The following is a 27,822-nucleotide window of genomic DNA, read 5'->3' as shown; positions in this document are numbered from 1 at the left end:
GTTCTTAACTAAAATTTGTGGTTATTATGCCTAGGGAAATATTATGTCAGAACTGGTTTAACAGTATTACTATGCATTACATGTCAGCACTTGAGGCTGTCTTTCAATAAAAACAAATGTAATTTTAGTTAATGGTCTTTTAGGTATGGGCCATGTGTAAACTTACCTGAGTTCATTTGAAGGTATACTAAAAAGCTTTGTTCTCCACAAGTGCACTTAGATAATTTCATTTTGGCTTGAGATGTAATTTCCAAAATATTTATCATTATTTCAATCAGAGGGTGCTGCCTCTAAAAAGCAAATAGTTTCCCAGTACCTAGATGAATTTAATGTACACATTTTAAGGAGCTGTAACTGTTACTCATTACTTTGTTTACTTTTCTCCCCTTTGGAGCTCACACTTCCCAGGTTCCCTACTGGTCAGGCTGATAGGAGTATCCTGAGCAACTAAGCCACCTCATGATGATACTTTACTGTGTTGTTTAAATGAATAGTTTATACCTTCTACATAATCCGTGGGTATGTAGAAAAATCAGAGGAGGGAGAGAAATCAGAGGTTGAAGGTGAGTTTTAGGTTTCCTTGAAGTTGCATTTCAGATTTGGAAAATGCAAACTTACACGAAGTAAGCTTTGAATTAATGTGTCATTCCCCTTGGTTCCAAATACTGTGCATATTTTCCAGTACTTACTTACTTAAAGCAAGAAATTAAGCATATAGGGTGTGCCAGAAAGTTTACACAAAGAATGAAAACACATAAATGACTCATGAGAACTTTTTCTGTGGGTTTGTTTTTAGTTTTGTTTTTATTTTTATTTTGAGGGTTTTTTGGTTGGTTTTGGGTTTTTTTTTTCTTAATGTGTAGTTATTTAATTAGTGGTAGGCCCAAAAAAAAAAATAAAATGGTAATTTCTGTCTTTCCCTCTATCTCTGCCTGAGGACTATAAAAATGATCATAGCCTCTATTTGTCTCTAGTTGCATTTTCCTCCATAGGATTGCTGGTTTTGGTGACTATTGTAAGAAACTGAAACTCTGCTGGACAAAAAAATTCAGTAACTGTCCCCCCAGAAATGCTTGGACCAAAGAAGTGAAGATGTAAACATGAAACTGCAAAATCAAGCAAAGAGTGGGAGTGAGGATTTTGTGTGTTGCTAAGGTGAAATTTAATAAGAGGAACATAGAGCTAAACTTGCCTGGATGCTATGAGATTTTTTAATATTAGACAGCATGCTTGATTTCCCTGGAAGTGACTGAGAAATCTGAATTTAGAGTTGTTTGGCAGGGGGAGGGGGTGTTTTTCATTCTCTTTTTCAATCAGAGGCATTTCACAAGTCAATTGCATGTGAAAGGGGAATCTATCATGTAAGAATCTAACAAACTTTTCTGTTTAATGAATGAATATTAGCTATTTCAGTAGCCCATGGTAAAAAGATGGTAAAAGAGAGAGACAGAGCTGACGTCTGAGAGATTTTAATAAAGATTGAAGTTAGTAGTGAAAAGGTCAAAGTGCCATTTGTTGAGCCCCTGCTTCTGGCATGGTTTCAAAGCTCCCAGTGCTGACTGGGGGGCTGTGATGTGTGTTAATGAACAGTTGTGGCACTTAACTGAGATCATGGCTTGGTCACATGAATATATATAAAAGATATGAGTGAACATTTTACCCCTTTTTGCAGCAGCTTGGCTCTTAGAAGGATTGAACAATTAAAATAAATGTTTGAAATGCTTGAACGCCACATGAAGTCCCGTAGTCTGTAAGGAAAATGATCTATGAATAATAGAATACTGCTCTAGTTAAATATAATTAGTCAGAATTGTTTCTAGGTACATGTTATGCCGTTTTAGAAACTTAGACTAAATAATGTCAGATCTTGTTTGCTTTTTTAGTATGTTATTCATTTATTGAGAAATTCAAAATTTAAAACAGCTGGGAAAGGGTTTGGTGTTCACTAAGTAATCTTTAAATTGTGTACATTTCAGACTTACTCTTACAGGCCTGTTTAGAAATAACTGAATTGCATATTATATTTATAAAGTTCTGTAAACATACTCTACCATGTAGATGACAGGGCAACATGAAATAGGAAAATGAAATCATTTTGGAGCCAAATTTTGTGTGTTGCAGACTCGGTAAAACAGCAAATGGCTTTCTCAATTTAAATAATTTGTAACTTTCCAGGAATGTTCATGGTTGTTTTAAACAGTATGTCTAACATGGCAGCAGAAAATAATGTTCGTTCTCCTTTAATTCTCCCTTTGATGTTTATGTCAAAATGAAGGAGTTAATTTATCTAAGAATTTCACTGCATGAGTTGGACTGTACAAAACCAATCATGTAGAAATAATAGACTACCATTGGAAGTGCTGTACTATTGCAGTTTTAATAGCTCTTCAGTTCTGCTCAACAATTAGTCCATACATTTTATAGCTGTGTATTTAAGAAATTGGCACACTCAGCAAAATCACAGTAATTGGGAGATGATGCAATGTGGAGAGAAATAAGATTAAGAAAATTAATTGAAAAATAGTGTTTTGTTCAGGTTTGGGTTTGTTTTCTTTCAAAATTTTAAACACTGCAGTAGTAATTACTAGTGGGTGAGACTTCTGCAGAATTTAAATTCCACGTGGCTGGGATTTTGTGAATTTGCTTTTAAATCAAATTGCAAAAGAGGCATAATAGGTCATTAAAATTCTTGCTATAGTTTTCTCTTTCTGAAATAAAGTGAGGGTGTTGAGGGGGATCCAGAGTAGGGCTTTTTGTCTCTATTGACAATAGTGCTGTTTAAGTTCTCATTACCTGTCAGCATCTTTGTAAACCTGATTAAACAGTTCACGGGCAATTAGTTTATCATTTACAAGAATAGCTTGAGAGACCTCAGCAGTCTCTTTTTGCATGTGTTCATAGCCATTGGATGCTGGTATGTTTCTTCCTAGGACCTTGTTTTTGTGTGTAAGTCCTGAAAGTGAAGCTAATTTTAATAAAAGAAGTAGTGTGGAATTTTTTGTAGGTTTATCATCGGCAATTTTGACTTCTTTAGTGATTTTTTTTTTTTTTAGTTGATATATTGTCCATGATGGGCCAAATGTGAGTGAAGCAGTAATAGTTTATATTTCACCTGAAGTTTGGGCCTCAGTATTAGAGGGCCTCAGGTGTATCTTGGTCTTTTTGTGGTCTGGGAGCATTTCTGTGTGCTTCAGGGCTGTTGGGTTGGTCTTAATGGCATAAATTACTCGGGGGTAATGATAGATAACCAATTGACTGGAGTAGGAGAGCAGAACTGCTTCTTGAATTAATAAGCAAGGAACAGAGAGAGGAAATAGAGAGATGTTACTACTCTTGCCTCTCATGCTAGAGGAAATCATTATAAACCCCCTAAGAACTAACATTCTTGGTCAGTCAAATGATGATGGCTTGCTGCAAAAAGGGTGGTACAATTTCATGGAATAACTGCACTACCACTACTATTCTAAATGTACTATTCTAAACTATGGGCTTGTAGAGGAGCACAGAAGAGCAGAAAGAATTTTATTAGAGAGGTTTTTCCCTACTTCTATCTTTGTACCTGATTCTGATGCCTGTCCTTTGCATATTCAAGTACTGGACAGGGTTAAGGATGGGCCTAAAAAGCAGCTCATGGGACAGAAAACTTGCTTCTAAGTGAAAGACTAGAAAACATCACTCCAGTTAGTGCACAGAGGAGAAGACTAAGAAGGGGCCCATTCAGTCTGTTAGTACTTCAATAAGGGGGAGACCTGTGACAGTTGAGGTCTCTAATTTGGCAAACAGACACACAGCAAGATCCCATGCTTCAAAGTGGAAGCAGATAAATTAATGCCGAAACTAAGGTACAGTTACATAGCAGGGAGGGGTAATTAACCATGGTAACAATTTAGCTAGGAGTAGCATAGATTCTTTATTACTTGAATCCTTTAAATCAAGACTGCTTTGCAAAAGATGGGACCCTTACTCTAAGAAGAGATACTGTCTTCATCCAGTAGTCACTCAGCTGTATAGGCAGTATCTGCAGAAGGTAAACAAGGAGCTCATATCCTCCTAATTACTTCTGGCCTTAAAAATGGTAACTTTTTATTTATAAATATTTTATTTATATTAATACAAATTTTGTTAATATTAATATATTATTTATACTGTATATTATATTAATAATATAATTTATTAATATATGTCATTTATAGCATCAGGGCCAGTAAAGGCTATGCTGGATCTTGTGTCCATTATACAATAATTATACAATTATACAATACATTATATATTATACAATAAGATAAACCTTCAAAAATTTTTGTTTGCACTCTTAATTAGATGAGGCAGAGCTTTGCATCAGTTCTGTGGACAGGAGAATGAGGAGCAGGATTATGGAGGAAATATGGTATATTAGGAGCTAAACATCAGTGTCTCCATTGACCCACACTGGTGGCTGTTACAGCCTGTGTTTTCTTTGTTCTCCTTATCTGTCTCCATCCACCATGATCAGTTGCCTGCCTCAGAGCACTGACTGGGCAGTGTGCTCCTCTGCTCTGGTCTCTGGAGTCTGATGAATCCCTGGCCTGTTCTCTCTTCAGGAGATCGGCTCAGGGAGAATTTTAGGTCCATTTTAGGCCACTTTTAATAACTGCTGCCAAGGGCTTTCTCCTCAAGTGAAGAATGGAAAATGTAACTCAGTAGCACATCATTTAAATGTGGCAACACATTGCAAGATCTTCTGCTGACTTACAGTATCTACTTCATGAGTCTTCTCTGATGGGTCTTTCACAGACATCTCTGGTAACCTTAACTTTGTAGTAGGTTTAAAAAGATGTTAAAAAGATGTTAGAAATGAAGCAACTGAATAGTAGAAGGGAATGAATTTATTTGAAATCAGCAGTTTCAGGTCATAGAAAGGGTAAGAGAATATGTGAAAACACTAATGGTACTCATCCCACTAACGTAAGTGATATTCGCAGATGCTACTGCTGATTCACCAGAGAGGTACTGTGTGATCTTCCAGCTCTTTCATCACCCTCCTGTGTTTCACTCTGGATTTGCAATTGTAGTGGAAGGTGAACTCCCAGTGAAAAACAGCTGTTTGCTGTGGGGTGGCATGTTTAAGTAGGTGTCAATTCTGCTTTTCACTTCCCTGATTAAATAGGTTCCTTCACCTTCAAGTCTTACAAATCTCAGCTGAACCTTGTTGAGTTGAGCCTGTGTCCCACTATGAACTTTCACAGAGGTAGAGCACAAGTTTGAAAAATGGAAGAGGTTTTTCCTAGGGTCTTGAGCAGCTCTTAGCTCAGAACACCATGTTTAAAATTAGCAGCATAGTTGTCCTCATTCTTTTATAGCATCCCGATTTTGCAATGAACCATAGTCATTGTACTAATTTGCCAAAAAATGGTGGTTCTTCAGCGGGTTTTTGGTGCTGGTTGTTTTGAAGGGCAGCCTGTAATTTAGATGAATACGTGTACATTGTGAATGTTTAGTTATGATAGAGATGAGGTTTTTATTAAACAAACCCCCCCCCCCCCCCCAATAATTACCTAGCTGCAAATCCTTGAAGTTACTTAGTTTAGAAGTTTAAGTCAATTTATGGAAGTCTGTGTTTACTGTCTTTAGAGCATGATCATGACATTGGAATGTATTTTGGAAAAAAAGACCCTATAAAATGAAATCCACATTTATGGGTAAGAAGCACAGAGCACTTAGGATCAGCAGTAAGACTACAGCATCTCTTTGAAGTGTAGCTGAGAGGAGTACTTCCTGCTGCCATGTTTGGTTTAGAAGGTACTGAATCGATACACTCCCTACATTTTAACACTGTAACAGCAGCTGAACCCAACTCAATTAATTTCATGAAAATGTGGACTATGATATCCCAATGACAGCAGTCAGAAGATGAAACAAGATCTGAAGCACTTAATTTAAAATGAAACTTTATTAAAAGTCAGGTCTGCTAAGATGCTGCTTTTGTGCTGCGCTGCATGTGAGTAATCTGAGTGACTCATCTGGCCTCTGACATACTGCAGCCTTCAACATTCCCAGCCATGAGTGTTGCCCTTCATAAAAGAAATATCCTATTTTTGGTATGGCAATGTCCTCAGTTTTGAAGAATTTTCTTCTTTCAAAGTGCTCATACAGTTAATGTCTCATGCATGTATTCAACAATAGTTGCCTAGCAACCATCAGAAATATTCTGGAGAGCAAAGGAAGCCAACATGAATTAGCAGTAACATCAGCTCCCAGTTCAGGTGAGCTGGAGAAGGCATCAGGGCTGTCCTGACTGGATCTAAGCATGTAGATCCATGAAAATCAGACAGTCCCAAAGTAGCAAATACTAGCTCCAATTGGCATGTCAGTCAAAGGTAGAGATGAGGTGGGTCATGCAGCCAGAAGCAGTTGCAGGACGCTGAAGATGGACTTTCGCAGTTTCAGAAGCCTAGACCAAAGCAAGGTAATAATGGTTAAATAGATTACAGGAAGTCAACAAACACTCCTTAGTGGCTGAAGAGAGTTTTGCCACCTTTTCTTGCATTCCTGCAGCCAGAGAATGGGTGAGGTTCCTGCTTCCTTTGGTAGGAGCATTTGGCCATGGGTCTAAACTCCAGGCAAACCCCTTGGCTTGGCTCCACTCCTTCTCTTGCATTGCCCCTGGTTCCCACTTCTTGCTGCATTTTAATTCTGGCGTAACTTTTACCTCACATGAAGTTGTCTCAATCTACTGAGTCAAGTCCTTCATGCCTTTTTTTAGCACTTGAAGATGCCATTTAAATGAAATGGAAATTTTTTCCACAGTAACACCCCATAGTCACTATACGTCTGTTTGGGGTTTGGTCTTTTTTCCCCTTTTTTTTCTTTTTTTTTTTTTTTTTTTTTTTCATCAGAAAGGTTGAAATTAAATGCTTGGTCTGTGAGTGGAAGGATTAGATTTAATCATGGGATGACATACCCTCAGGGCTAATGCTGTCACAGCTGGTGCTAGTGTGGCTATGTCCTGTACCCATCCCTTTCTCTGGATGAGTTTTAGTGCTGTTCCACAATCTCCCCAGTGGTTGTACCATTACAGCAGCTGCAGCTCAGGGAACTCAATGCTCGCTATTCAAGCACAGGGCTTTGAGCCCACATTCATTTGGATGCACTGTCTTATCAAAACCATTTGAGATGAGAGTTAATCTGTGTAAGTATTTCCAGTTGTTTTCTTTTCATTAGACATGTTAAAATTAAAAAGCCTGTTAAGTGTTGCTCATAACATTTTTGACTGTCTGCCCGATTTGAAGAAAGTTATGAAATTCTGACATTTTCCTGTTGGATAGGAAAGCCTGATTTATGATCATCACTGCTTCAGAGGTAAAGGCTGGGAACAAGATTAGGATCTCCTTTCCACTCATGTAAATCCATAGGAGTCAATTACTTTGAATTGACAGTGCTGTGATTTAGAATCTGACATTAAAGCTTTTTGGGGCTTGCTCTTACACCCATTAGCTTCAGTGCCACTTGAGTGCTGAATCTTTGCTTTTGGTATGTGGTGGTGGTATTTGCATGTGGAAGGGTCTCAGGGGCCTCACATAAAACATTGTTTCACTAGTTTAATGGGATTTTTTTACATTAGATGTTAAAATGTTGAAGTCAAAATGTGTAGAGTGTGGTCGGGAAGTATCAGGTGCATAATGGTAATCAGAACGTGATTTTTGAGTTGTGGTATCTCATGACTTAGCTGAAAAAATCCCTCATGTATCTTGGAGCTCTGAGACTTTTACTCTTTGATTATAACAGGCATTTTATTTCTGGCCTTGATGGTTGATGAGATATCAGACTTAAAATATGCCATGATCCTATAATCTGGTAGTTTTCTGGCACTGGTCAGTGACTAAATATAGCCAGTTTAGAACTGCTGTGATAAACCTGGAAATAATGTTGAGCGGAAAATTCTCAGACAATTCCATAGATAAATGTGGAATATGAAATTACTTTTCTGGATCACATCTCATTTGTAGTATATATGCTTTTGTGTCCTGTGTCTCTCATCCCCAAGTTTTACAACAGCTATCCTACAAAAGTTCTGTGGTACAGCTAAATCTTAACTAAGGCATCTCAGTGGTTCATGTTGGTTCATGCTGAAGGAAAAAATAACATGGTTTTTAAACCCCAGCTATTTTATGCATTCCTTTTGGTTCCAAACCATTTTGCTTTGTTTTTACAAAAAGAAAGTTTATTTTAAAAAACCCACACATTTCCAAAAACCACTGATTGTCTTCCAGTGAGCATAGGCCAGAAACATGGAGATTCTTGCATTGTATTATAGGATATAATACACTGCAAGAATGAGTGGTATTCATCTGTTATGCATAATGTGGAGGTGATAGGGGAGAAGAACCTTTTAGAAAGGATTTTTTTGTTTGTTTGGGGTTTTAAAATTATTTGTTTGCATATATTTGTTTCCTTTCTCTTTAATTTGTCTTTTATTTTCTTTCTGGTTGTTGTTGTTGTTTGGTGGTGGTTTTTTTTTGTTTTAGCTACAGTTTCGTTTTTTTTAGTTTGAACTTCTACCAGGCTGTTTAATTTCAAGATGGTGTCTTTGAAACATAATCAAATGTAATGTCTTCCACAACCTCTTCATATGCATGACTGCATAAAGCTTGTGTAATAGTTTATTATTGTAATATTAGTATAGCATAGCATAGAGCAAACGGGACCCCTGGCCAGATGAACTGGGCAATGAATAGTTATATAAGGTTTTGAGGCACATGTGTTAGAACACAAGCGCCCTGTATTTTCTTCTCAATTGTCTGCTGTTTGTTAATGTTTCCCTTTCAATGTGATTGCATCTCAATTTAATAGCACTTGCCATTTCAGGGTTTACTGTGCCAGCGCTTGCACAGTTACATCCCCTCTGTGCTACAAAGCCTGCATGTATATTAAAACTGAACTAGGCATGGTTGGCTAATGGGTACTTTGAGAGATATGAACTTATAGAATTAAGTGATGTATGTAATTGTTAATTTTGTGTTAACAAGTTTGAAAAATGTGTTTCACCAATAATTGTAATGCTCCATTCTGTGCAAAGTGTGACATTTTAATTCTTGTTGAACAGTTTCCTACCTCTGCTCTGTGTTTTCATGGCAGGGTATTATTTTGCAATCAAGATAAAAGCATTATTTATTAAAGTTCTAAAATATTACATTGCTGCAAGTTATAACCTGCAGATCAATCTTCTCTCTCATAAAAGCATTTCATAGATTTTATTTTTTAATTGGCCTTTGAATTTAAACCAAAGTTCCATGTTATGAATTGCATATGATCCCAGAAGCAGAAAAATATTTTAGTGGAGACTTGATGCTGTTTTAAAGGCAGCAATGTACCTGTCACAGAACTGTGGGAAAGGCTTGCATTTGGCTTATGCAGCTTTGGGACTGTCAGATCCCAGCCTGCTGCATTTTTTGGCACAGGGAGCCCATTGACTTGGGCTGTGGGAAACCTACATTCAGCACTATCGGTCCTTGTGTCTTTCTTTGCGCCTCCAAAGGAATTTCTGTTAGAGACTTCACTTGGGAGTCAATTAACAACTCCTTCATGCTTTCAGTGGTGTGTGACAGCCTTTCCATGGTGAGAAGGTGCTCCATAGCATCTGGCTGCAATAGCCCAGATGTCTCTTGGTTACTCTTTCACCTGCCTTGGGACTGCTGGATTTAACTGCTTTCTGTATGTAATCCAAACACTCCAGAAGTGCAGATCCCCCTCGTACCTATTGCTTCAGTCCTCCTACTCTTCAGTTCCTCACCTTTGCCTCCCTTGGCACATGGTCCCATCCCTATCCCCATCCTGGTCCCTTTTGCCACACCAGGGCTATTTCTCCTGCGCCAGCCCTTGGTGGTTCAATCATATAATTTCACATGTGAGACCAAACCCTGCCTATTATTCCCTTCTGCAGTGAGTAAATTATTTATTCCAACCCTAGTAGGCCTCACTGTGAGACTGCACAAAGCAAGGCTCATGTTTTCCTTCCAGTCAGCAGGCATTTACTTCATTTGGCCCTTCTGTGTCATCTCATCAGTGTAGTCTGACCTTGTGCAGACTCACTGGTTGGCAACAGAGAGGAGAGGCAGTTGAGAAGGGGAGACCATCACCATCCTCCACAGAATTCAGAAGTGGCTGTGTCTTGGATTTGACTTCCCAGTGAGGCCAGTTTTTCTTACTTGCCAGTAAGATAAGGAAAGGGCAGAGTGGGATGAGCATAATAGGCTCAACACACAATAAAAATAGCAAAGGAAACAAACAGTTTGTGCCTAATTTGAAACCAACCAATCTCCATGGTGATTGCAACAAATCTGCTATGTTTGACTGTTTAGTGAAGACAAAAGGTTAGAAATAGGAATTCACCAGCTGTGCTGGACTGTTTGAATGAACATTAGACTAGGAGTGTTAAAACCTTCCCAATGACTGACTGGCTGTGTGAAGGTGCTAAGGGGAATTCTGGGAATAACCTCATTGAAAATCCAGAGGATGCAACTGTCTTCCTTCATAAAGCATTTTCGGAAAAATCAGCTTTTACAAATTACCTGGAATTTTTGCTTTCAGCAGCACTGTTGTGTGGAAAAGAGTCCATAACACTCTTGCTTCAGACAAAAGTAACGTGGTATAAAACCTTCAGAAAGGAGGCAGTAAGCTTGAAACCTTATATTAATAATAGGACTAATACACTTGCCACAGTGAATAATAGGACTCTAACTCCCCCAAACTCTTGTTTAGCGTTGTACCAGGGTAAATATTTGTGTGAAGCAGAAGCCAGAGATAAGATTTCAGTCTTAATTTACAGATATTTGAGACAGAGGAAGAAGGGTTAGTCCTTATCAAAGAAGAAATTCTGTTCAGGGTAGTCTGAAATACTGCTATATGATGAATCAGAAATTTTTTGTTGTTCACATCTTCAGCGTTCAGGACTACTGAGTTTTGGCATGCAGACTGGGCAGATAGCATTTGCAAATCAACATGTCCTTTTGCAGAGGCCATTGGCACAGAAAGCTTCCTATTTGTAGTGGGTGTGTTTGAGTTTCTGGTTTTTAAATATGAATTTTTGGGGGGAGAAGATACTTTTGCAGTATTTAGTCATAATGAAAAGATCTTCAGAGATAGCTGATGAAGACATTCAGAGTGTAGTGTCACACTGCATCAAGATTTAGAGTTTCTTGAATAAATATTGACCAATTTGACCTTTGATTTTCCTCTGTCAGCATTTATCTTTTGGGACAATGAATCTTCATATTCACCTTAGCTGAAGTCTTACTTAATAGTATACTTGGAAATCCAGAAGATATGATGATTTGTCTTGGTGCTACTTTCATCTGTTTAAAATTAGATATGTAGGTTTGGTCACCCATGTCACTTTCTCAGATTTCCTAAACAAAGTAGCTTCAGGTCTTGGCTGATGGGGAGGCTTCTAGGAAAAACGTAAATCCATCAGAAGGAAGAGTGAGTGAATCTGGAAATGGAGCAAACTCTTCATTGAAAATCAGGATGTGGGTTCCTGTACAATGTCAGAGGCCTTCCAGATGCTGTCAGAAAGAGAGGACTCACTAGGATTAGTCAACAAAATTCCAGCTGTGTATTTCATGAAGTAAGGAAGTTTTTTGAGCTTTCTGAGGTTACCACAGTCTTCCAGCAGCCTAAGCCAAGAGAGAACAACATCAGGTATTGTGCAGAACTATAGAAAGGTGGTGCCCAAGAGACCAGTCTGCAGACAGAGAGGGCAGTTGGCTTGCCAGGGGTCCCACTCTGCCCATGAAAGATGGGTCTGGGGGAAGGTGATCCCTGACATGGCCAGATGGTGCTGGGACCATACTATCCTCTTTATTATTTTAGTGGCAATTTCAGTATTTTGGGGCTCTGGCTTAAGTTGAAGCTGAGACATAACCTTCCTCTGAAAAGTGGGAGTGCTAGGGCAGCATGCATGCCTGGAACCACTTGGTCAGGGTGTCTGCTCAGGTCCTGCCACCTACTTGCCTGAATGCACAGGGTCACCTCTTCAGATTCCCGCAGCATCACTGGCTGCTGTTGGAATAAACCTCCTCTTACCAATTGGGGCAACACTTTGGACTAGAAAGTGTACTTACTGTGCTTGTGAACTCTGCTGTGAAAGAGAGAGCAAGAGATATGGAAAGTCCTGTTCAAGCAGTAGAGAAAGGTGGAGCCCTACAAATATCTGCTTATGCAAATCAAATAATTTGTCTTCTGAAATGTTAATTTTGCCTTTTCCCTGATTATATTTTCTGAATTGCCATATGTACTTCTTGTGATATTTCAGTCTTGTCAAATTAAGAAGAGAAGGCCTTATAACTAGGATATATACCAAATTAAATAATTTTTATAATTTTTACTGTGTAATCAGTCAATAGTATTACAGGTGGCTTATAAGTTTAAAAAAAATGAAAGTCTAAACTGTTTTTGTAACCTTACTACCATCAAAGGTATTTGTTTGGGGAGAAGGCATTGAGAAAGAAGAGAATTTTTAAATTACACAATTACAGTTTAAAAAGCAGAGCAGGCAACGTCATGTGTTTCTGAAAAGCACACTGTTTAATTTTATAGTAACAGTATTTTAAGAATGCTGACAGTACACAGGAAGGCAGTGAATAATTCTTATTGCAAAACCTTGATGGTTTGCTGTTCCCAGAATGTTAAAACTTAGTCAGGCCTGGATTTCTCTACAGAAGAACAGGACATTTGGGGGCAGGGGGGAGGGGAAGGCCAGTTGAAGCAGTAGTAATATATCATAGCAGCATTCAAATAAAATAGAGGTTTGGCATCCTTACTTAGAATAGACTGGAAAATGCATTTGTTTTCCTGTACCTTTTTTTTTCATGATGTGCCTGACTGACTTGTTTTAATACTGGTGTTATTTACATTTCAGGGATGGGCCTCTATTATGCAGGAAATTGCCCAAACCCTTACAGCTGTATTTTAAATTCAATTTTTTTTTTTTTTATTAAGTGATTGTGCAGACCTAATTTAGTAATCTATTATTAATTCTGTCGTTTCAGGCTGTATAAAGTCTTTATATAGAATGAAAATGGGCACATATGAAGATCTAGGCTATATATACACCTGGTTCTGTATATTAAATCTTTCACATATGTTGTCCATTTTCAGAAACAAATAAACTGCTGCTTTTGAAAACTCAGTTTCTCTTCCATATTAGGGAATTCTGCAGACACCCTATGTTCCTTAGTTTCAGTATAATGCTAAATCTGTTTGTACATGAGTCTATTTTTAGTTATGAATGAACTTTATGGAGTGCAGCACACAGAGTGATTTCAGAGATTCTCACTCATAAAACCCATGTGTCATGCGCGTCAATTACAGCTGTAAACATCATGCAAGCTCTGAGTTCCCTGGGCCCAAGCCCTGAAATTTCCAGGGGGAGAAAGCATCCCCATCCCCCCTCGCCCTTTTGTGTAAAATATTGGGCAAATAGTAAATCTGCCGGCGTGAAATCAGGTTAAATTGTGTGACCTTGGCGGTGGCAGGCGGGCTGCCTGACGTAGCAGCAGGGGGACACTAGAGGGCAACTGAGAGTTTTCTTTAAACCAGCCGAGCTGGAGTTGGTTTTAATATCAACTGTTTAAACTCAGTGAAGATTTATTTTCCCTGCAGATTTCACATAAGTAACCTTGGAGTTTCCATTGACAGAAAATAATAATCCGACTGAAGTTCTGTGGGGGGGAAATGCAGTGGGAGCGGGTCCGGAGCCTGCTTTTGCCCAAATAAGGCTTTTTTTGCAGACCCCATGGTTAGATAATGATCAACTGACAGTCGGTCATGAGTTAATAATGCTGGATGCTGAAATATGCATACCATGTGGTATACAACAGTTCTGCGGGGAGAGACAAACACAGCTATAATTAGATATCTGAAACACAAGGAAGTGTGTAAATTGTTTAATAGTCTTCCACTTAATTCACTCAGATAATTTCCTAAGAACCAGTATTGACTACAGAAGAATATTGCACAACTGACTGCATATTTAGTTTAAACCCTGCCATGCTCAGATAAATTTATGGATACAGCTCAGTTTTATTTGGATTTTTCTGAGTGCTAGAGATTTGATGGGGCCAAAATGCAGAGATGGGTTCAATTTTGTTTGTGTTGATGTTTGGAATGATTACACTGAGTCCATGGGGCTTGCACTCATTTAAACTGAGCACACAAACTTACAATCAGGACTTTAAAACCACCTTTTTTGGGGTGTTTGGAACTTACACAGATTCCCTAGCTGCTCTTACAAAAACTGGCAAAATTGCCAGAGTTCCAATTCCATGTTTTTCTAGTGAAAAAGTGTAGATCTCTTCCTGTGTTCAGCAGTGCTGGGCAGCATCCCCTCTGCACCTCAGTAATAGCACCCATGTCAGGTGAATGCAGATCTTCTAGGGTGCCAAGGCTTTATTCCCAAGATGTCTGCAGAAGAAGAATTGTCTCTGAACCCTTTGTTGACTCTGTGCGCTGTGGTGGGGGGGCCTGGCAAGCCAAGTGCTGCTGGCAAAGTTAGTGATGACACAGAGATGTGAATGGGTGCTGGGCTTAGGCTGTGGCTGCTGCTTCTGCCTCTGCCTAATGCCTTGTGGGGGCAGCTGAGTGTAGGCATCAAAGGGGAGAGTTTACCCTGTAGATTCTGCTTGTCACTTTGCTATATATCTTCACTAATATCTTCACGAAGATTGATTATGCCTAACAAATTTTGATTACTTTGCAATGCAATGACCAAGTGTGAAGGAAAAAAAAGGGAAAGGAAATTACAATATTCTTCCACCAAAAAAAAAAATCTTATATAATCAGTTACAAATCAGAAATGCAAGAGATTATTTAAATAATATATTTGTCATTTTCACATTATGCACAGCTTCCTACCTGACATTGTCATTCCTGAAAGCAAGGTCTTGGAAACTGTCCATTTTATCCTTCTGGCATGAATTTGTGCCTGTTTATAATCATGCACAGTGTCCATCAGTCAGTCCATCATATCCATCTATCTATGTGAATACAACTGGTTATGTATCTGTTGTATTTCTGAGGTATGTAGGTCATGTCTCCATTGGGTACTGCTGACTCTGCTAGACAGCAATTGTACAAGCACTGGCTTTTACTGGAGAGAAAAAGAAATGTTGTTAGCAAAGCTGCCCTAAAATTTACCTTTTATTTTCTACAGTCCTCTAATGGAAGGTCTTCCTTGAGTGTTCTGATGAGTTTTGATCAGACCAGGCTGACTTGCATGGGTTTGCTGTGCATTTTTACTTTTTGCTGCCCTGTTTGCATTGCTTTTGTCTTGGCTATTACATAGTCTGTTAGAATCTGCTCATTTGCTCACTTTCCTTTCTTTGCTTGCTTTTTTTTTTTAACCTATACTATATTGAGAAGTCAGACCTACACTTCTTGAGCATTGCTCTGACCCGCCAACAGAAACTGAAGCCCCTGTCTACTGGGTGCAGCTTCCCAGGAGGTGACCCTTGGGGATGGAGGACTTTGGGGCTGGAGATTTGACTGCAGATTTCTGAGGGAAAGGGGAGTTTGATGAACCCATGTCTGATTCTGTGATGCTGCCCAAGCACAGGGTGTTTCATGATCAGATTGGACAATTTCTTTGTTTAGGGCTTGAATGCTTCTTTCACATTAGTGACAGAGAGAGCCATGCTGGCTTGGATGTGTTCAATGCATAACACAGGCTCAGCCTCTAAAATGTGAATAGCCCGAGTTAGGTCATTAGAGGTCTTTGCATGCTCCGAGTCTTTATGAGTTAGGCATGTACTTTGCTGAATTAAGTCTTCAGCTCTTCATGTTCCTTGTTCTGCATTGCTCAGTACTTCACTGTGTTTGATCCTATATTCATGCAGTTTTTCACCAGAAGAACCACTGAGTCATCTAATCTGGTATGAACCCCAAGTAGTGGCTCATCAGCCAAAATTGCTGGCAATCTCTTTCATCCAGTTCACCACCTTTTTTCTAAAGGAGAAGGGAAACAGCTGTTTGAGCAAGGACCAGGGCCAGACAGCTGGACGCCTTGTCGTGCAGCCAGCCAGGCTGCTGCAGCTGCCTGCAGTGGCCAGGCTCTCCTGGCAGCAGCATGGGCTCAGCCCTTGCCATGCCTGAGGTGGGACACCCAGCTCCAATCTGATATCTCAACCCTCCAGGCCTTCAAATTCATGTGTTGCTTCCTGCACTGTGCACACCAGCTTGTGTCTGGCTCAGGCTTTTCCCAAAGGCCTTGAGAAAGCTGGTTTATATGTATGCCTCCATATTCTGGCACTGGATCAGGTATGGGGACTGCAGTGCCTGGGCATGCCTGGTTAAGCTTCCTCACTCCCAAGTAACAGCTTTTTCTCACCTTTGAAGCACTCCTCTTACCTAATAAAGTGACTTCTCAGTCATTTTTGCTCAAACTCAGCGCAGCTTGAGTTATTCAGGCCTCCCTGAAGGCAGATACCCATTGGCCACAGCATCTTCCTATCAGTGTATGTCGAATTTCCATTGGGGAGTGGCCTATGAATAGTCACCCTTGGTTTGGTCGATGGAACCTGTAATCCCTGTTTGCAGGTTTCATGCTGGAGGAGCATTGTGTTTTCCTGGTGTGTTTTCCTTCTGATTACTCATTTGTATGAGTCAGTCTTAGCATTGTGCCAGTCCTGGTATCAGTGTGAATGTAACTGTTAGGGGCTTTATGTTTATTTCACTGATGAAAATTTGTAATCCTTACAAGGTGAGGAGCAACCCCTGTGGAATCCTACCAGAAATCTTTTCATTTGGTAGAAATTCCCCTCTGATGCCTACATTTAGCCAGTTCTTAATCCATTCAATATACGCTTGAATAAAATTATGTAGTGCTGTTTAATAATCAAAGTATTATCTAATATTATATTAGCTGTCTTACTGAATGCAGGTAAGTTCCAGTGTGCAGCTAGTTTCGCTAACCCAGCTTGGAGTTTCAAAGTGTAAATAAGGTGCTTTGTTTTTCTTTTCTGTTGTTTTAAGATCTGTAAATCCAAGTCAATTGACTGGCTTTAATTATATTCTTTTGCAAGCATATCATCTGGCTTCTTTGCAAGTATGGAATAAATATTTACCAAACACCTCTGCCTCTCTGAATCATTAGTAATAATCCTGTCATCTGTAGCCAGTAATAGGCCTACACCGCATTTTTTTGTTGTTATTATTTTAATTTGCTCTAAGGTCTATTTCAGTGTCACATATTTGTCAAGTATAGATTTTTCTCTGAAGTCTTCAGGTTCCCTATTGCACTCCATAATTTCCAACACCTGTATAGATTTTGTCCAGAGGAAAAAAAAAAAAAAAAGCCACCCACCAAAAACTTTTCCATTTTTTTAAAACCCCATTAGTCAGCAGGCCATAAAGAAGTCCAGATCAAGGAAAAGTCTAAACATCCAACTGTGCTTAAATGAGGAAAAAGAGACTCCAAGCTTCATCTTGAACCTTGTCTACATCTTCCATGGAAAAAATAAACATACATTTTTTGGCAAAACTGGCCAACCTGATGTTTGCAGTGCCTCTAAATTTTCTGTTAAAAGTAAGCTAGTCTGAACTGTAATTCATGAAAAATACTACAATTTTGCTTTCTTCAGAGATTTAGTCAGGAGGGGGGTCAGAACAACAGTCTGCAGCAAGTCGTGTCTCCACATTAATCCACACAAGGAAGTGTCTGTTTCACTTATTTCCAAATGGGGAATGTTTTCTTTAGAGAGGTAGAAAATTGATTTTCCCCACATGAAACATGGGATATCTCATGTCCAAAACAAAACTTTCAGAAATGGCTACACAAGTCCACTCTTTCTCCATGTGGGTTTGAAAGCAGCATGATTCCTTAGTGTTTCCTGCAAGGTTGTTCACTACTGTGCTCTGGAGTTTCCAGGTCAGGCCTGGCATGTTCAGTTATAAAGAAAGGAATAAACAAGTGTTTCCATTTAGAAAAAGTCTAGTAAAAATAATTTTGGTATTCAATTTGTTTTATGTCAGCTTAAGCAAGCATGAGGGATGTGTGTATGTGTATACATGCAGAGAGGCTGTGTGACCTCCACATCTTGTTGAGAGATTGAGTTGTTGGTAGGTGCTCATCATTGAGTTCCATAGGTGTACTTAGGATCTTGTTGAGACTTTCCCCAGATTGAATTGATTTAGTTAGTTTCCTAAACACAAGTCTGGGGTTTTTTTAGCATAGTCTGATATTTTGCTTTATTTCCCAAGCACTTTAATTTCTAACCTTTCAGTGCAATAATAGGTTACTTACAGCTTGCTTCTCTTCATCAGTTCAGTGTGACTGGGCAATAAATGCCCCAAGCCCTCATTTCTGGACCCTGCTTCTGGTAGGCAAAAGCTTTTAAATCAACTTTCGGGGTGAAAGGAAAATAAATAAAATGTGGAGGCCCAAGGTCTAAATGCAGAAAAGGGAGGGGAAGGAGATAAAGAGATGGTGGTGATGGAGAAATCACGGAAGCAGCTGGGACTCTGCAAAGTATGCAAGATTAACTAAGTTTTGAACAGTTTTTGAGACTATGCTTAAATACAGCAGTACGCTTTTCTTAACTTTTAGATATTGCAGAATGCCAGAATCCCCCTAGAGGGGTAAGTGTTTAAGCCATTAAACTGGTTAACTTCCTATTCATTACATTTTAAAAGATGCAACATGTAACCATGCTTTTCAGCCAAGAGCTAACTTTTGCCAGGCTGCATTAGGGATATCCTCAGCAACCAGCTATTTGCCACTTGCTAACAGGCATGGTCAGTTTATGGATTTTGTGGAGATCTGGGGCCATTCTTCTCACCTTGACTTTGATGGCCAGGCACCTCCAGCTTCTGTTTGGCACCCAAATCATGAATATCTCTGGCTTCTGACACATCTTGCCATTTCCACCTGCCTCAGAGGGAAGATCTCCTAATCTGTTCTGTATGTACGGTTTTGCAGCCTAGGGCCAAGGATTCTGGTATCACAGCTTTTGTGCATGTGTGTGCAAACCAAAAGACATGTGAAGGACTGGCACAGTGCAGAAGGATTCTGTGAGGGGACACTGTGCAAGGTGTCCTTCAGGGAAGACTGGCTGTCAATGCATTTGGTAGCTGTGCTGCCACTGCCTCATGTCTCTTCTGAATCCAGCACTGTTCATCCCTGTTTATTCACTTCTTGCAGCATCCACTGCTCCACCTGAAGCCTGGTTTGTGATTACCTCCCTCTAGTACACTCTTAGCTCTACATTTAGAACTCACCTGACTCTGTGAGCCCACCCTAAATGTAGACCCAGACCTTCTGCTGGCCCTTCTTTGTTGATGGCCATGGAGATTTTTAGCAGTTTAGTTGATGGGGTTTTTTTAATTGATTTTTTGCATTTGGCAAATATGCTGTTGTTCTTCCTTCATCTTTCCACAGAAACATGGTCACAGAAAACAGCAGGCAGCCAGAAGAATCTGGTTGGCAGCATAAGTTGTAAGTCCATTAGCTGAATACATTGCTCAGCAAAATATGGCAATGGCCTTCTTTTTTCTTTTTTTCTGTTTTCTTTTTTCTTTTTCTTTTCTTTTTTTCCTTTTTTTTCTTTTTTCTTTTTTCTCTTTTTTCGTTCTTTTTTTTCTTTCTTTTTTTCTCCTTTTTTTGAAGTGTTTCTGAGAAACTGGAATATCAGCAAGCCAGGATCAAAAGTCATATCAAATAGGAAATAGTTACAGAGGTCAGAGAGGCCTAGAAAGGCAAGAACTTTGATCACAGGCATTACAATTCCTTAGATGTGCTCTAGAGTGAGAAATGTAGAGCAAGGAATTAAAAGATACATGTTTTAGGCATGAGTACAGTACTTGTTTACTTACATGGTTTGCTGAGCAGCCAATAAGGTCCAAGGTTATTTTGGGCTCAACATGAGTAAGTGATCCAGGTATGACAAATGAAGTAATGCATTCCAGGCACATTAAAAACTCTTGGCTACACCACTGACTTTGACAAAGTGCCAACATAGCTTGACCTCAGCTCTGTGAAGGCTACTATTTTTTTAACACCCTCCCTACAACAACAAATCTTTTGCATCAGCCAAAATCTGTGAATCTAGAGAACAGTCTTATTGGGAGGGCTGAACTCACTGGACTTCCAGTGGTAATCAGACTCATAAAAAAGAGGCAATTTTACAGTAAATGACCTGTTAAATTCAGGTACCCCAAAACCACAGCCATTATTTCTTGACTTATGCCCCTAGAAGTGGTCATGTGTACACAGTACGTGGCATTATCGGCATGGATGTAGCTCAGGTGAGGCTGACCTGATAACAGGAAGATGGTAAGCCCTGTGATCACTTTCCCATCCTGGACACATAGGAAAAGAAGGTGGCAGGTGGATGTGATGTCTTGTTATGGCAGCCTGTTTTTCCATTGTAAGTAGTATTACTGGTCATGGTTGACTTTGGCAACTCCCACTTTTGGGTACTTCTCTTTTCCCTGCATAGAACTTGCCTTTTTTGGGGTAAAACCAGAGCTGGCAGTGAGGCTTGGAAATGTTCCTTTTTCTCATGTCCTGTTGAGAAAGCAGTGTCTGTGAAAGTTGAACGACTGAGGGTGGTAGTGACTGGAGAACAGTAGCCACAACCTTACAAATTTTCTGAGTAGGTGAGCAGAGTAGCTACCCTCTCCCTCTCCTTCTAACCTGCCCCAATCACCTACAATATCCTGATGTTTGCAAAGATTGGTGAGAGTGCTGGAGGGGAAGATGTAATTTTTGAGCAGTGATGCTGTTTCTTGGCTTTATGAACAGAAAGAACTTTTGGCTTTGAGGAAACAGCTAGCTATCCTGAGCAGCATTATCCCTGACCACCTCTCTTTTCTGGGTGGTTCTCTTGGTGGGTCAGAGCCTACTACTGAGCTTATTGGCGATTCCTTGTCTTTAATTCTCTGCATGGATGCCTTTGAATTGTCCTTGTTTGATTACTGTAGTTCGTAGGCAGCTTTTGCAAGAGCAGTCTTTGGAAGCATCCTCTTATTGGGATATTTTTAGACAGCAAAGATTTGCCAGTCTACATCTTCTGATAATCTAGCTCATGCTATGCATGACACAGGCTTTGCATTTAACCTCTCAGGTGTAACAGTTTGGAGGCAAGTTGTAGGACATTTGGCAGTACAAAGCCCAGCCACAATTTGGGGACTCCTCCAGGCTCAAGGAGTGTTTGCTCATACTGTGTGCGTTCTGCTGCTGTGTTTTACCTCTCCATACCTGAAAGGTTTGCTAGGAGGCAGCAGGTAAAAGGAGTGGGAGAACACCACATGTTAGCAAACGGCAGTCACATCATCAATTACACAGGAAGGAAAGTTTTTTAACTGGTACTGTGTTGTCTCTCTCATACTCCTGTTACAGGCACTCACACTGAAGAGGTGGCAAATGATGCGAACTTTTTTCTGTATTTATTTTTTACTTCAATTTTCTTTGCTTATGCTCTCACCTTCTAGGAATATGCAAGTGGTCTTACTGCCACAAGTGCTTTCAGAAATGAATTTGAAAGCCGTATGCACAAACACATGAACAAAATGAATAATTTTGGATATTCTTAGGTAGTCATGCTAGAAGTCCTTCTCCACTAGAAAACGGAAAAAAACCCATAGGATACTCACTTAGCTGTCCAGTGCATACTGAATATCCAACGTCATCAGGAAAACTGAATGTAAATAGGCCACAAAACGTGTAAAATTGCTTTTAAATAATTATATTGAATTACATTACATTGAATACATTACAATAATAATTGAATTAAAAATTAAATAACAAATTCAAGACATTTGCAGTGTGCTCGTGAATATGTCAAAAAATTAAACAAAATATTGACAAAATTGAAACATGAATGTGACTTTCTTCAGTTGAATTCTTTCTTCAGTCATATATATTTCCTCGCTCACACGAACAAAACTAATGTCACTGAAATGCAATGATATTCAAATAATGCATTTATTTATAATGGTTTAGGGAGCAAATATTACTGGCTTTGTTTCAAGTGTGACAGGAACTACATCAAATGTTTTCTTTTACAGAGTAGATATTAGATGCCAGGACCTTCTCTTCTGATAATAATTCCTATTGCTGTTTTCTTGTTAATTGTGTGTCAGATCTGGAGTGGCTTTAGGGGATTTAAAATCATACCATGGGACATGTGGAATGGTCCTTGTGTGTGCTGCAGACAGACCTTCCCTACTGCAGCTCCTGAGCCACAGGGAGAATGCAAATACCCCATTTCATAGTGGGTTTGTGCCAGTTTTGCCATGGAAGGCTCCAATTCAAACAGTGTTTATATGCAAGCTCAATATACCTGGAATTTAGGAGAAAATGCCTTCTTGCTTCTAAAGCTTTTAGCAAAACATTAGCAATGCTTTATAGTCTGATGCAAAGTACAGTGGCAAAACTCAGGAGAACAAGTGTGTTTGAAAAACACTGAGCCTTGAACTAGTTCCTGTATTTGTTAAAAAGAACAGAATGAAGGAAAGAAAGAAAGGACAAATAAATCACATGCTAGTATATTTGATGGTAGCTCACCCACATGCCTCTTTGGCCATTGGCTGGGCCAGGCCTGGGGATCCTTTCATTCAGAGGTTAATCTTTTAGCATGTGTGCCAGAGTAGTAAATTGAGGGAACACTTCTATTTCCTTCAGTACCTTTTTAAAGAACCCAGCGACTGCCGAGGCAGACCGTGGTTAAGGATCTGTCCATCCCATCCAGGTCATGTGCCAAAAAATCCCTGCAGGCATCAGGAAGACATCAAAGGTTGAGGTTTATAAATAAGGCAGGGCAGCATGGCCAGAGCTGGCAGTCTGGCAGCCTGCACTGGAGTCCTCAGAGCTCATCCCACACTCCCACCGAGTCGCTCATCTCTGTTTATATGAGTAATGGTGCAGCTGGGGGAGGGGATTTGTAAGCACGGAGAAAACACTCTTGGTGTTCATTTTGTGTAAGACTGACATCCACACAAGTTGAGACTCCCAGCGACGTAGTGTGCAGTCACATGCTGTAGCATTCATGAGTACAGATATAAATCAGGCAGATGTTTGTCGACTGGAATGGGTAATAATTTCTTTCTCTCTTTGTTTGATTTTGCATGTTAGCCTCAAATGACAATTTCAGAATTGCTTTCTGCAGTACTTTTCAATAAGCAGAATGTGCTTCACTGGAGATAGATGGAGATATTTCTGTAGGGAGATGGATGTATTTTTAGATAGACACAAATATGGACTTACTCCCATATGCACATGCATATATATATACACATACAGATTTTTTTTTTTTTTATTTTTTTTTACCTTACACCAGTATTGGGGGAAGAAAAAGGATCTGACTTTTTATTTTAAACCCAAAGCTTTTCTTTTTCTCTGAGCAGACCAAATATGACAGTGTTACTCAAACTATAAAATCAAATTAGCACCATTTATTGTGTTAGCAAACTAATTAAAATGTAAAATGTCCTGAAACCACTGGCTTACTGTGTGACAAATGTAAGATTAGAAACAATTAGAAGATTCTCAAGAGGTTTGTGATGTTTAGGTTTCTGACATTGTTCTAATCATCCCTTTAAGTAATGAAAACAATGGTTACCTAAAACATGAAGGTTTAAGGGAAATTATCTTATTCAGTACAGTCATTAGTTAATGATTGTTTATCATTTTAAATGTTGCCATAGTAGTCAGAGGCTGACTTTTTAAATCTGAAAGCAGAGGGGACATGTAATAATGAGCAAGCATCTGCTTCATCTGTTATTTCTATATATGATAATAATTTATGTTGTAATAGCACTATTGAAAGATGAGCGTGGTATTTTCTATGATGATCAATATCCCATCCCTCATATGGCTCAGCACAGTTGGGATTTAGTCACTGTGTTATTTCAGAGCTGTTTTATCTTAAGAATTGGACAAAACTGAAAGTGAGTCACGTTAATTTGTATGTGTGATATGTAACCCTTATGAAAGAATCAATCACTTATTTCAGTACTTGTCAACTTCCAGAACTATTTGTTAAGGGGTTTTTTTGATCCATTTCAGGACTCAGGGTAACATTTTATTTTTTTCTTAAACTTTTTTAGAAAAAACTTTGACAAGAATGACGAGATATATAAACATTTCTTGGAACTGTAAGGAATTTCAGTATTTCAGAGCATTTCAAATGCCAGATGTCTCCCAAAGTTGAAAACAGCAGTTAGTACTCTGGCTTGAAGATTAGAAATAAAGACAGCAGGGTGATTAATGCAAAGTTGCCTATTAATATTAAATTTTGTTCTTTTTTGTACCAGGGAGAAATATTTTTGCTTTCTCTCCAAGTCCTTGGGAGACCAGTATTTGACTTTATATTAATTGGTTATGTGAAAGTAGAATAGATTAGCCCTGGGGGATATCCTATAGAAATGTATAGTGTGTCAAGATGTAACCCATAGAGGACAGGAAGCTCATAATAAGCATTTGCTGTAGACAGATGTATACATTTCTGTGACTGATTGTAGTGGAATTATTTATTATGCTTTTGGCTGTTAATAATCCAGTGTAAGACAATGTACTCAAAGTATTCTCCATTAATTTGCAGCGCCAAATCTTAAAGGCAGACCACGCAAAAAGAAGCCGTGCCCACAGAGAAGAGATTCATTAAATGGCATTAAGGATTCCAGCAATAATTCTGAAAGCAAAGCTGTTGCCAAGGTAAATTACTTAATAATACTCTTTTCAGCACTCTTCTTTTTTAGGTACAACCCTGCCTTTGTTTCCTAGCATGCGGTTTCACATTTAGAGTGTAATTTATTTTCTTGGGGAGATAAACGTAATTTTTTTCAATAGTTCTGTTTTTTCACTTTAAATCATGCCTGTTTTGAAAGTTACTAGCAATTATAATCACCTAACAACCTAACGCTATCAGCTTGTTGGTAACTGGTAGTGCTTAAGCTTTCTTGGCATCTAGTGTTAGTTTTCACATTCTGTGACACACAAACATAGTGTGTGACAGTATCTTTGAATTAAAAATAAACCTGGGAGCAGCTCACCCTGTTACAATGTACTTCTAAATATAAGTTTGAAGATAGACTATGAAACAAGAGCTGCCTCAGTAATGGTTTCTAAGAAGCAAACACCAGCGACATTACGCTAATGTTAAGATGTCGTCATTTTTAAATTGGAAAAAAAAAAAATAAATAAAGGCAGAAACTCAGAATGAAAGCTTAAAAAAAAATCTGGGCTGTTTCTTTAATACTTACTGCTTAGCTGCATGTTCTACAGTTTGCTAAATAATGCATGCTTTTACACAGTCTTCTGTATGTGCTGCAGTGCTTAGCCCATAATGCAAGTAAAAATTTGATTAGTGGTTATAGACTTAATCTTTAAGGTATTTATGGGTTTGTATCTTTTCCTTAGAATATTTTAAAACTGAGTTTCTGTAGTGTAAATTGCATCTTATTTTCTATGCTGTCTGAGTGGTTTTAGACAGGAATTTGGTTTTCTCTTAAAAAAAAGAGCATCACAAATGGCTCCTTTCAAGATGATTTAATTAGAAACTCTAAGATGCAAAGATGGAAAATTACTTAGAGTAATAGTTTATTTTTATCTGAGACAGAACTTTGTTGCTGATACTTTTAAACTAAACAGCTAAAGAGATTTGCGTATACTGAATTTTTACACCAACTCCTCCCAAATCTATTGTTTCAGTATATTAGATGGACACTTCCATTGTTGTGACCATCTCTTTAGGAAATACAGTGAATCTATAGATCCATTTGAGTTGGTATGGTTGTACACAGTGAATGTCCTGGGAGATTAGGAGGTTAAAGAGGTAAAGTGTTGTACTCTCAGTTTCTCATGGAACGGCAAATTAAATTCCACCTCCTCCTCCTCCCTAGAAGTTCAGTTAAAATTGTGCCTTCTGTTGATGACGATAAAAGAGGCTGAAGTTCATGATGAAACTCTACCCTTAAGTCCTTGTTTCTCTTCTTTTTATGCCCTATTGTGCTCAGTTGGAGTCTGTACTATCATATTAGACAGGCATGGTAAGAGGTGATGGAGCCTGGTGTGTTGAGTTGCAGGGTCCTGCAAGATACTATAGAGTTTGCCTGAATGTTTTCTCTGTGAAAGAATGTGCAAAATCATTGTGTGAAAATGTCTCAATTTGCCTCAATTCACCCTTTCCCCAAGCCATTTTTCGTGTCAAAATATTGCCAGTGCACTGAGGCATGGTGCATATTGTTAAAGCACCCCAGACTGTACCACAAGTAGTTCTGCTGCTTCAGCACCTGATATATAGGCATTAGATAATTCAAAACCACAGTAACACTTCATACCAAATTATTTATCCTCTCTGTTTATATTTGGGTTCACTCTACTAGTCAGATGGGAGGATATTTCAGATAAGAAGTAATTCCACCTATTTATCTAGTCATACTGTGCTCATCATTGTGCAGATATTAATAGCATTAATTATCTTGGCCAGCTTAATTTCATTATAAATAATAGACATGCTCATGGTATAATGTCCTTGCGTGTAGTCACACTGATTTCACAGTGGCTGTTCACATCAATCTATGTCTCAGTGCTGTGGATACACTTCCATGAGAGGAAGACAGTGCATCAAACCCTCTACAGCAGATGTACTGCACTTTGTGCGGACCTGTGTGTTAATGGGGAGGGAAGAGAAGGGTGTTTGGGGAAGGGGAGAAATAGAGATCCATCTACTGTCTTCTCATTGCTGGGAACTGTTTGGATCTGGTCATCTGAAGCTCCATGTTCGAGTTCACCATTGGCTGTCCTCTTGAGTGCTCCATGTCCAACTGATGCTGACAGTGAGTCCATAGAGAGGAGGATTGAACACTGCTCGTGTAAACAGGACGAATCCACTTGTGTCAGATGCTGAAGCGTTTAGCAGTCCTCCTGCCCATATTCTTGTCCCAGACAGAATCCCTTCTGACCAGAAATTGTGCTGCTTGCATTCTCAGATCATGACACTCAGTGTCTGGCAGCAGCCTCATTTCTCAGTGGTGGGGTGATGACTGATGGAGTTGCAGTAGGTGTATGGTTTGAATTGGGAAACAGCAAGAGGGTCATTCCAAAGGCTGTGTTTTTGAGCTTGTGGAGACCAATGCAAGCTGCACAGTTGTCAGATTTGCTGAATTTCGTGTTCTCAGCTGCCTGTGACTAGAAAGCTCAATTCTTAAAACCTAGTTCTCATCAGGCATGTTTGTTCTTGAGCTATCAGCAGATCGTTTTGAGGGTTCCACACTTACCTGACAAGGAAAAGTGGTTGAGTAGGAACAGCTCTGGGTCAATTCCAGTATAGGTAGCTTGTTAAAAATAGAGTGATAGCATCACAGACAATGTGGTGGACCTGCAGGTGCTGCCAGGAAAAATGGGTCTTTTGTCTGCCACTTCTTGCTTTTGCTGTCTTGATCTCTTTGGTAGTCACTGCATCAATTTTAGTGCCTCCTGGGGAAGATCCCAGGGGAGTTCCCTCCACAGCTGGGAAGGGAATACAAGGCCATCTACTCCAGCAGGATCAGCTCTCCTGGATATATCAAGCTCTTCTCTCAAAACACTCCTAGGACTGTGGAGGCTTTCATACTTGAAGTGTCATCAGTGCTGGTGGACAGGCTTTTGGGACTTGCAGGCTCCGGCAGATGACCCTCATTGTACCTGCTTCGTCTTCCGAGAGAGTGATTCCAATTCAAAATGTGTTCCAATGCTTTTTAAAACTGTCTGATCTGACCATTTTGAGGAACTGAAAGGATTAACTTGTTAAATACAGAAATTGTCCCCAAAGGAATCTATTAATTACATCTTCTAGTGCAAATGCTGAAGTA

At 39.2% G+C, this 27,822-nt stretch overlaps 1 protein-coding gene across 6 annotated transcripts in view; it reads left to right on the top strand.

Annotated features, from left to right (window-relative positions):
- The window catches only part of ARID5B (AT-rich interaction domain 5B), a 114,495-nt gene that overhangs the window by 54,417 nt on the left and 32,256 nt on the right, over positions 1 to 27,822 (top strand). For 5 of the 6 annotated variants that reach the window (XM_058841134.1, XM_058841132.1, XM_058841135.1 and 2 more), the window contains one exon: positions 24,573 to 24,685. In XM_058841134.1, the coding sequence (XP_058697117.1) occupies positions 24,573 to 24,685 (113 nt within the window). Of the gene's footprint in view, positions 1 to 22,956; positions 23,064 to 24,572; positions 24,686 to 27,822 lie in introns of those variants that run through there. The other variant, XM_058841136.1, reaches the window with a different exon arrangement.

This window comes from Poecile atricapillus, chromosome 6, assembly GCF_030490865.1.
Source record: "Poecile atricapillus isolate bPoeAtr1 chromosome 6, bPoeAtr1.hap1, whole genome shotgun sequence".
NCBI classification, from domain to species: domain Eukaryota; kingdom Metazoa; phylum Chordata; class Aves; order Passeriformes; family Paridae; genus Poecile; species Poecile atricapillus.
This window is presented reverse-complemented; position numbering and strand designations above follow the sequence as displayed.